Source organism: Morone saxatilis, unplaced genomic scaffold (assembly GCF_004916995.1).
Source record: "Morone saxatilis isolate NCDOM2014 unplaced genomic scaffold, NCSU_SB_2.0 Contig7, whole genome shotgun sequence".
NCBI classification, from domain to species: Eukaryota; Metazoa; Chordata; class Actinopteri; family Moronidae; genus Morone; species Morone saxatilis.
Genome location: NW_023340246.1, coordinates 19,633,892 through 19,644,291, shown reverse-complemented (window position 1 = coordinate 19,644,291; position 10,400 = coordinate 19,633,892). Strand labels below are relative to the sequence as shown.

The 10,400-nt window shown below is 40.0% G+C and overlaps 1 protein-coding gene across 2 annotated transcripts in view; it reads right to left on the bottom strand.

Annotated features, from left to right (window-relative positions):
* gtf3c2 (general transcription factor IIIC, polypeptide 2, beta) overlaps positions 1 to 10,127 on the bottom strand; it is a 25,978-nt gene extending 15,851 nt beyond the window's left edge. Inside the window, exons 1-12 of one of the 2 annotated variants that reach the window (XM_035678559.1) lie at positions 9,987 to 10,120; positions 9,185 to 9,324; positions 8,629 to 8,738; positions 7,404 to 7,977; positions 7,104 to 7,249; positions 5,701 to 5,882; positions 5,352 to 5,437; positions 4,455 to 4,532; positions 3,930 to 4,031; positions 3,079 to 3,306; positions 2,307 to 2,418; positions 2,074 to 2,191 (exon numbers count right to left, since the gene is read on the bottom strand). In XM_035678559.1, the coding sequence (XP_035534452.1) occupies positions 2,074 to 2,191; positions 2,307 to 2,418; positions 3,079 to 3,306; positions 3,930 to 4,031; positions 4,455 to 4,532; positions 5,352 to 5,437; positions 5,701 to 5,882; positions 7,104 to 7,249; positions 7,404 to 7,977; positions 8,629 to 8,653 (1,651 nt within the window). In that variant the 5' untranslated portion in view covers positions 8,654 to 8,738; positions 9,185 to 9,324; positions 9,987 to 10,120. Of the gene's footprint in view, positions 1 to 2,073; positions 2,192 to 2,306; positions 2,419 to 3,078; positions 3,307 to 3,929; positions 4,032 to 4,454; positions 4,533 to 5,351; positions 5,438 to 5,700; positions 5,883 to 7,103; positions 7,250 to 7,403; positions 7,978 to 8,628; positions 8,739 to 9,184; positions 9,325 to 9,986 lie in introns of both variants that reach the window. The other variant, XM_035678558.1, reaches the window with a different exon arrangement.
* Positions 10,128 to 10,400: the final 273 nt, after the last annotated feature.

Here is a 10,400-nt window from a genome sequence, read left to right as displayed (position 1 = left end):
CATTTAGGAGGATCTATTAGTAGAAATGGACTATAATAACCTTTATTTCAGAGTTTTTCACTCTTCCATGGAGTCTGCCATGTTGAACCGCCATATTTCTACAGTAGCCTAGAATGGATAAAACAAACACTAGCTCTAGATATGTTTTTGTGTGTTTCACAGCCACCATAGTTTCTCCTCCACACCTGGAAGGCTGAGCTATATTCAAGTGTTTGCAGTCACCGCTTGATGCCACTTAATTCTACACACTGGACCTTTAAGAAAATTGCCAGATTTTGAAATACTACGCATCTACACGAAATGTTAGAATATCAGCATTTTTCACTAAAAAAAAAATTTCCTTATCACCCTACAAACACAACTATCAGCCAACCCCTCATGTTACATTGTGCTACAGAGATGATATGCTCCCTAACACAGGGCTTAATGACATGTGAGAAGGTTGTGTCGACTGTGATATAATCCAAAGTGTGTGCTGTACTGAAATGCGATGATCTTAAACTGGTGTAGTGTTATATAAGATTAGCCTCTACCACTGGGCAGACAGACAGATAAACACACACAGGTTTCTGTGTATGATGGATGTGGAAGATAAGCTCCTCATTAATCTCATTCATACAGTCTTCTATCAGCAGAGCCCCAGAGGCAGCTGACGCAGTGATCTGAATAGACTAGACCACAGGCTCCAGCATCTATAATGTCAGAATAAACTACCCACACTCCTGGAGAGCATTCTGTGTGTGCATGTGTGTTTTCATGTCTCTCAGAGGAGCAGTTAACTACTGCCATTGTTAAAGCTGCATTAAACAGTTTGATAGACCCCCCAAGCACTATATCCTCACAGGCACACAAGGAGAGTCTTCATGGATAGTAAATATGAGATCCAATCCAGTTAATAATGTCCACGTCTGATGTGATGGATATGGTGCCGTTTGATTGATTACGTACTTACTGTTGAGTTAATCAGGTTGGGTATAAACACCTGTTACCTGAAATCAGTCTAATGACACTAGAGCTAAAACAATTAAGCGATTAGTCGATGAACAGAAAACAATTCAGCATTTTATATTGGAAATCAATAAACTGTTTAAGTCATTTTCAATTCATCTCAACCGTGTCAAACAATATGCTTCTGTTTGTATTTGCTCAGTGTAAGCTGAATATTTTAAGAACAAGCAATCTGAAGACGTCATTCGGAGCATTTTTTGCCATTTTATACGCCAAATATTCATTAATGTACTGAGAGAATAATCTACTGATTAATCTATTATGAAAATAATCATTAGTTGCAACCCTAAATGAGTAAAGTGAAATTATTTTTAATAGTTTAATAGCCATTAGTTTCTGCTGGTTTTGACTCACTCACTGGTCACTGGATATCAAATGTGTTTCATGGCAACTCCAAATGTCTGAGTCACCAAATCGATCCACATTTACACCGAACCCCTCGCAACGGTGCATGGTGCTTCAAAGTGACTATGGCGCCTGCTAAAAGCACCTATTCTCAACCTCTATTCTCGCCTTCTAGTGGTCAGAATATGGATGGGAGATATGGCTGAGACTCTTCTACGATGGACAGAAGGTTGTATCTGCCAGCGGACACAAACACGTTAAGGGATTTGTCCTTATTTGTTTACTTACTCTTTTTTTGTGTCATTTTTTTGTTGGTGTGTGAAGAAATAAGGGAGGTGGTGTAATACACTGCGGCAAAGTTAATGTGAAAATCAGCAGTGGAGTGGGGTTTACCGAGATGTGAACAGATCCATAGTCTAGCTGTTATTTTTTTTTACAATTCTGCCATAATATGCTGCTTTACTGCAGTCCTGTGTCCTCTCAGGCTACAGCGGGAATCAGGTAACAAGCTGACTCCAGGCTTTAGAAAGGCAACACTGCCCTCTGCTGAACACAGGACACACTTCATTTTCTTCAGTGTCTTAATCTGGTCAAGTCAGCCTTGTGCATTGGTCAGGAAGTTTGTAACACCACTTTATCATTGTTACGATACTTGTAATTGAATGTTTGTACATACTGCAGGGAAAATTATAGCCAGCTGTTTAATATTCAAAGTCTTACCAGAGTTAGCTTTCTTCTTGTTGGAGCGCAGAGCATCAGGGTGGGGCAGGCTGTAAATGGTGACCACACCGGTGGAGGAGGCAACTGCAAGAAGACCCAGTCTGGGCAGAAAAGGATCCTTTTGGGGGGTAGGGGATTTAAGATTTTAGCTAAAGATAACTCCAGACAAAATACGCTGGTACTGGTGTTCAAAAAACTAATGTTAGTAGAAGCACACTTTGATAACATCTTACCTTTCTGTCACAGCTGGGAGGCTCCCAGCCTCCTGCAGGACACCACTTTAGATCCCAGATGAAGCCTTTGTTGTGGGCCATGCCATAGGCCAGGGCTGGCTGGGAGACAGGACTGCAGAGACAGCATAAGATAAATCATAAAAAATAAGGAAGGGGAAACAAAATGTACAAATGGTAATCACAGATAAGCCTCTGTTGTATATAGGGATAGCCCCACCTGATGACAAAGATTGGTATTAGGGCCTATCCTAAGATTTTTTTAACTGATTGGCTATATTGAGCACAAGGAACGGAAAGGAACAAAAGAAATGTAAAACATAAATAAAAACCAATCCTGCACTGGATTTGTGATAACTACCATATAAAACTATATTTAGTTTGTTTAGTTTGCTATTTTGTTAAAGAAAATTAGAAAATTAAAAAACATGATGGATTTTTTTTCTTAATGCATTGCAGAGCTACTCAGTTGGCAGGTGCATACATTAGATTGATTTTAATTACTTTAATGTACTTGAAGTGTGCACTGTGCAACTGTATTATCACAAAGTGTCAGCCTTGGGACTCTGTATCAGCAGATGTTTAAAAATCTTGTTTGGGACATCCCTAGTTATAGACAATAATGGTGAAATAATTGATTAACAGTCAAGAGAGGAAAGCTCTGCCGAGCTAAAAATAAACTCTGGCAGTGATACAGCCATTCACTACAAGCTTCGATCCCAAAAATATCCTCATTAGTCCTCAAATGACCCCAGTGCTTCCACTCCAGCTGTACCTTGTGTTGTACTCCAGCTTGCCCACGTCCCACAGCTGAACCAGTCCAGGTCCGGTGTATGTCTTGTTGACATAGTGCTGGTCGTCCATCCCTCGATGGCAGGCCAGAGCTACGTACTGGGATGCCGCAGCACCATCAGGCGTAGGACACCACTCCATGGCCCAGACGGGTCCACCCGCATACAGCACCATGTCCCAGCGATTCGGGTGTGCAGGCACTGCTGTGAACCTGGTCGGTAACATACACAGAAAGGATTTTACTTTAAAAAAATACCAGATATGACTTTTAAAATGTCACTGAACAAACATCAAAACATCTTTTCCTCCAGAACAAACCAGTGGAATCAATTTTCTGGGTCACATTTTGAACCAATGCTTTTAGCACAGTACACGACAGAGCAATCTGAGAAAGCTTTTAGCAGAACAACCAGCACTGAAACCCAAAAAAGAACCAAAATAGAGGTGTCAGTTAGTCAAACTACAAAATATGAATGCATCAGTGTGAAATATGAAAAGAATCACTCTCTGGTGTCAGTGCAATGAGTAACTGAAAATACAGATTCCTCACTCAGTTCTGATCTGTCTAAATAAGAAAGCTGTGGTAGCTGACATAACAGAATGCATCTGAAATGACTGAAACATTGATATTTTAAAAAGGAACTGAAGTAATAAATTATGAAATAATCCTTAAATATATACAACATTAAGGAGTCATTAAGTGCCTCTTCCTGAGGCATCTTCAGCCAGATTCACACATTTGTGTAGTTGGGGCCAAAAAAGATCTAATTTTAACTGCTGGCTTACATTTATTTTTATTATATATACATAAGTTTGGACGGTGCTCAGTCTAACCTGCTGAGTCGTTGCAGGGGCGTCTCCTCCTTACTGAGGCCTTCTCGGGTCACTTTGAAAGCAGCCGACTGAATCTCCTGAGGCAGGTACTTCTCCAAATCACTGAAAAACACACAAGACACACAAACATTTCAAGTTTGATGCTAGATCAGAATTCATACAACAACCAACACATAATCTACACCTAATCTATTCAAATTTGGAGAGACAAATAGGTTGTCAGCTTTGAAACATAATCAGCTGTTGGCAGCTACTTTTGCCCAAAGCTCAGAACGTCCAACATGGATTCCTGAGGTTACACGTTAGAAGTCAGAACAACAAAGCTTTGTCACTATATTAAGTAACTAAGTTTAATTATATTATATATTTATATATATTATTATAATTATTAAGATATAGTAAAACTATGACTTCATTTTGGTCACAGGACAAGTCGTCTTTCTTGAAGAAAACTGGATAGTTTCTATGTATTTCATGTATTTATGTACGAGAGTAATTACAAATAAAAGGTCAAAGGTTAACTACCTTTGTGGTACAGGGTGCCAGTCGCTGGAAGAGGGGACCCACTTTGGGAACACCCAGCTGCTGTAGTGCTCCTCTCGGCTGAAACACACACACACACACGGTGAATGATAATACGTCACAAACACATACCAGGGCTAAAGATAACCAGACGTTTATGGTTGCAGCGGTATCCTATAGTCTGAAGATTGACGGTTATCATACGGTGTACATTTGTTTACCTATGGTATTGAATTCTACCGTATTAGTGTTATTAGTAAAATATAGGACATAATATTTTGTCATGTTTTAGTAAGTGTTTTTTCAACCAAAAATAAAAACTCTTCTGTTTCATTCCTTCGTATCAGGATCATTGATGATAATAATAATAAATGTGTAATACCATATAACGTAAAAACTGTGATATTTTCTAAGACGGATATCGTATTGTTTGCAACCCTAACCTAGTTTATTAACCAAGTCCTTGTTTCTCAATGTTATGTTTTCCAGAGATGTTTTGTACTTTAGTTTAACTGAATTTGTGTAAAATTTGTTAAAATGAGTTAATGTTTCTACATTGTGTGGTTAGAAAAAATGCTACATTTTAAACAGATTTCTGTCTGCTGCAGTATACATACATGCATTATAAACAGTATGCCACTCACTCTCACTTAGTGCTGACAATTACTCATCTGACTGTATGGCTTTGAGGTTGCCTAGCAACAACAGAATAAGACACTGCTTATACTTCTCTAAATTAAAAGGTAACAAAAAGCACAACGATTCTTATTTCCAGGTGATTAACACTAATAAAAACATACCTTGGGTTATTATATTTCACTCCTGTCAAAAGATCCTCCTAAAACAAGGTGAGAAGAAAACAACTACAACCAGATTCCAGCAGCGAGTGAGGATACTTACAATTTCTTGGTCGTCTCTGTGGCGTCCCAAACACTTTTCATGACGTTGGTGGTGAGCCCGTTGGGGGTTTTGGGATTCGGGCCTGACTGCAGGAGAAAAGGAGATTGGATGAGTTACATAGTCTCCATTCTGTACACGTTTTATTGCTCACCTTTCTATAAAGCTTCTGCAGAGATCTACATTTTGTCTGTCACACTTCATGACTCATGATTTGGTTTTGATCAGCTGTTATCGCAGTTATAAATCCATCGTGTAGTAAATGAAAGAAAATGCCCAGTTCATCCAAACTGTAATCATTGTACTGGTCACTGAGTCTCCATATCACAATAGAAATAAGAAAACTACTAACAGAGTTCCTGTGGACGTAAAAAGTTGCTGGGCTTCTGCCACCTGTCCCCAAGTCCAAGTCTGAGTCCTCTGCCTCTGCCTCTTCTTCATATTCCATCTCCTCAACCTCTTCATCTTCAACATCTGGAACAAAGTCCTCATCTTCAGCAGAATCACAGCGTTTCCTCTTTTTGCCTTTACGCCCTGCAGTAAATGTAAAGAAGGATGATTCATGTCAGAAACTACATATATCTGCAAATTAAATGTGCAAACTCAAGATCACAGATGGAGAAATCTCTTTAATTAAATACTGAAACAATTAATTGCATTAATTCTGCTCATTAATTTGCAATAATATTTGTCCTAATGTAACTAAAAGTATTATTATAAAAGGGATAGTTACTTTGGTTTAATAGTACAGAAAAATCTATAATATAATACTTATATATTAATAAACTAAATTCCAGAAGTTACTGTCCTGCTATATATATGAGCACTGCCTCTAGCCTGCCCCTGACCCCTGACCCCGACACATAACTACCATGACAGGGAATGCTGGGACAAGCATGTGCACACTGGCGTCTTATCTTATCAACAACCACACTGAACAGTTGGGGAAAGCTGTAAATAAATAACAATAACAGTCAGATGATGGCACAGACACTGTACTGTCTGCATGTACGTGTACGTTCTCACAGGGCTGGTTTTATTTAATGCACAATAACTAAAAGGGTCAGCAACAAGGAGGGTTGGATGAGAAGATTGATCCCACTCTTATGCCTGGAGTTGAGTAATGAGCGAGAACCTGGAGGCCGTAGCTGAGCTTAGCATAAAGACTGGGACACCAGAAGAGCAGCTAGCCTGACTTTCTCCAAAGTTAAAAATGTGTCTACTAACTAACACCACTGGAAACTGTAGGACAACTTCCTGTCAACACTGAGCTGATGTCTATGCTATTTAGTCTTGTTTAAAGTTAGTAGCTGCAGACAGAATATTAACTCTAGTAAATGTAAGATAATATTAATTCATATTTAACTGGAAACTGTGACTTTATTGACAGGATAGAAGAGAGACAGTACACGCTCTACCCGGTGAGCTACTGGGGCGCCTCATTTTAATTATTATTACGTTATCTTTGAACAGATGTTGATTCATCCTTGTGACGTGTGACCTAGTGATGGTGCTGTTCAAACAGCTGTTGCGCAATTTCAGACTGTTCAGATTTGTTTCAGGCTTTGAAAGTGGAATATAATCATCCATTCATTCACACAAACAAGATTTCACTCAGCACATTTTAGAAATGTCTTTGTGGTTTGTGACACATATTTTAAATACAGACACAAGGCAGTCATGGTGGAGGAGCTCGTTTGGGTTTGTGAGGAGCTGTTATTGGTGGATTGAGAGAAAGAGGTGGCTCCGCTGTACCTTTACTTCCTTTGAGACTTTTGCGCTCTGTGACAGCGTCTGGTTCTGTGCGGCTGATATCACTGTTGGCCCGTGGCTGGGAGCCTGACTCATCATTCGGATGATTGAGCACTTCTTGTGCCAAAATGTGGAGGTACTTCAGTGCCCTGGAGAAATATTTACAACAAAAGAATAACCAATTGTCCTTCGAGAAACTACGTATGAAGAACAGAAGATATCTCCAACCATCTCCATCTTCTGCAAGTGCAACAAACAGAGCACATGTCTGATGAATACGGTGACAATCTGTGTGTAACTTACGCTTTAGCAGCTCCTCTCCTCTGGCGGCCACCTGGTTGGATCTCCTCCGCGGGTTCCACCGGAGGTTCCTCTTGAGCCTCCTTACTCGGCGGCTCTGTAACAGGCCGCTTCCTCACATACTTTCTCTTTGTCGTCCCATTTTCCTTCTGCGCTGTAGCTCCGCCCTCCCCAGCTGGGAGGCCCGCGTCAGCAGTGGGAGTTTTTTTCGCAGGAGTTTTTTTGGCGGGAGTCTTTTTTGTTGGCGTCTTCTTGGCTCTAACGGCCTTTTTAGGAGTTTCATCCGAGATATTTCCATCAGACTCTTGAGGTGTTTTGTCAGTCGCCTCTATGTCCCCGTCTGCCGCCTGCTGTGTGGCATTCTTAGCTTTTCCACTCTTTGCTGGAGTCTTTTTAAGAGCTGCTCTTCCTCCTCCTCTTCCTCCTCCTCTTCCTGAGCTCTTTCTAGGTGTTTTTTGCTGTACACTTTGCTCATTGTCATCCGTTTCATAATCTAAATATTTGGGATTTTTCTTCCGCTGTCGTCCTTTGGTGCTGGGTGTTAAATCACAACACTGCTCTGACGGCTTCTCTTGCCCTGCAAGGAGAGGGACGTTATTACTCTACAGCTGTGCAGAATATAGTATAAATGAAAATCAGTTAAATAAATGAAAATCAAATATAGCTTTTAGCAGTATATATTAGTGTGTTTGTGTCTGTGTATGGTTTCTTAGGGCAATTGTCATTTTAAATCAAACAAAGTGAGGACAAATGAGTAGTTCATGCTCTTGAACTTGATAAATACTTACAAATTAATCATTTGAGCAGACAAATTAATGTTATTAATGTTAATATGTATGTATAATATCATAACAAATGTTTAAAGGATGTCAAACACAAGACAATGTTGTTTAATGGGTGCAATTTAAACTATATTCATTTATATCTCTACATAAAATGAACACTATACTGCACTAAATCCAAGCATCTTACTTAAATTATTATTTATAGTAATATATTCAATAACCATATAACCATATTAATTTAAAGTGATTCATTCAGATTGTGTAGGCAGCTCCATACCACCTGCCACTCTGCAGTAACAACCTGTAACTCCAGCTCTTACTGCTACAGTGTCCTGACATTAATTCAAGTACAAATGAGTTAAATTATTACCCCCTGTATATAATACAGATACAGACTTTGCCTTTAAAGGTTATAGCTCATTAAAAAAGCTGGTACTGGAAACCTTGTCCGGAGTCAATGGGATCCATAAGCCTTGGGTTTCTCGTGCTGTGGTTGTTTTGTCAGATGCCTCCTCATGTGTGGAGCAGGTTTCTCCTCACTCTGACCTTACTGCTGCTCAGACAAGAGACATAAATTAAGACATCAATTAACCTTTTTTTTCATACTAACACAATATTTGTAAAATATGGTACAATTAAACAAACATTAAAGGTTCGCCTGCACTCAAAAGATATGTTTGATTCTCCTTGTGTGCAGAGTTTGACCCTAAAAGGATGTTTTCACCTTCATCTGCTGGAAATGGAAATCAGATTTTAGGGCCTTTTAGCATTATTTGTGACCCAAATACTTTGGAAGTCATGCCTGGTCCAGTATGCAACTTAAACAAGCGTGATGTAGAAACTGGAAGCCACCTGTGCACATACACTGAGAATGGACTATTGTAATTGAATTGAGGTAGGAGTAGATGCCTTTTTAAGGATCTTAAAGTGTGAATTATTCTTTCTTTTTGCAGAAACAAACATACATTATTGTTCCAAGCAGACTATTTGTATATATACCTTAATTATATCTGGGGGGGGCTCTTTAATTTCTGCAGATATATACAGTGACTGTGCACATACAGTATTATTTCATCATAACATCTTCAGTCTCCTTCAGTATGGTCTGGACTGAAAGTTGTCAGCCACAATTCAACAGCCTGCAATGACAGAAAGTAACATTACCAGGACTGCTTTACTCTATTTAACACAGCCTGACACCTTACTAAGTAATTACTGTGGAAACGTGGTGTTATAGAGCCAGGAATAATACCCACATCTCCATCATATCCTGTTGTCTGACACTGACAAACCAAAGCTCATTCAATAAAGTGACACTTTAATGCTCTCCTCGGTGCTAGTAAGTGTACACGGGTAATAGATAGATTTAAACGTAATAATACTAATAGTTTTGAACCAATCATCAATTCGGCACACCTTTCACATGCCACACACAAGTAATTTTAAGTAATACACTTTAGTTGCTGGTTTGTTTTCTCACTGACTCACATCTTATAGCCACGCTATTGAGCTAACACCACAGCTAACGCTAACTGGCTAAAGTGGCTGTGGATTGTATTTCTTCTCACACCGACATTAAGCAACTGCAATACTCTCCACATCGGCCGGTAACCGACTCCCCGGTGTCAGAAATACCGCCAACACCGTTAAAAACGCAGCCTACGTGTAGCCAAGGCTTTCTCCTCGGTGGCGACGGCTGAAACGCCTCGTACCCAACCCGGGAAGCGAGAGTCTGGCCACTCGGGATCGAATCCCAAACTCAGCTACCGGGAAGGAAACCGTGGAAGACCACCGGACATACCCGACGTGTAAATCCTGCCGTTTTTCTTTCACGGATGGCGAAATATAAACATCACCCGCGGTGTTTTTCGGTGTCTCCGGTGCCTGAAACTCACATTCCGCCTACATCAGACCGCCATGTTACTGTACAGGCATGGTGACCCACACCGCCCCCTATCTGCAGAGCATGGGAGGGACACCGGTTACCGGCTGTGGCAGTCATGAGTTCAAGTCTCACATTGTACATTTAATCTGTAAACACAAACATGGGAGGGGGAGGGGTACTGTTTTTGTGTTGGTTTATTTCCATATCAACCACATTTGTAAATAAAAAGCTGCATAAAGTGTACATATAACCTTTTAATTTCTATTTAATGTGTATTTATCTGTTATGTTGTATGTGGAGCTGCTGTAGTGAGTGGATTTCCCCAGTGTG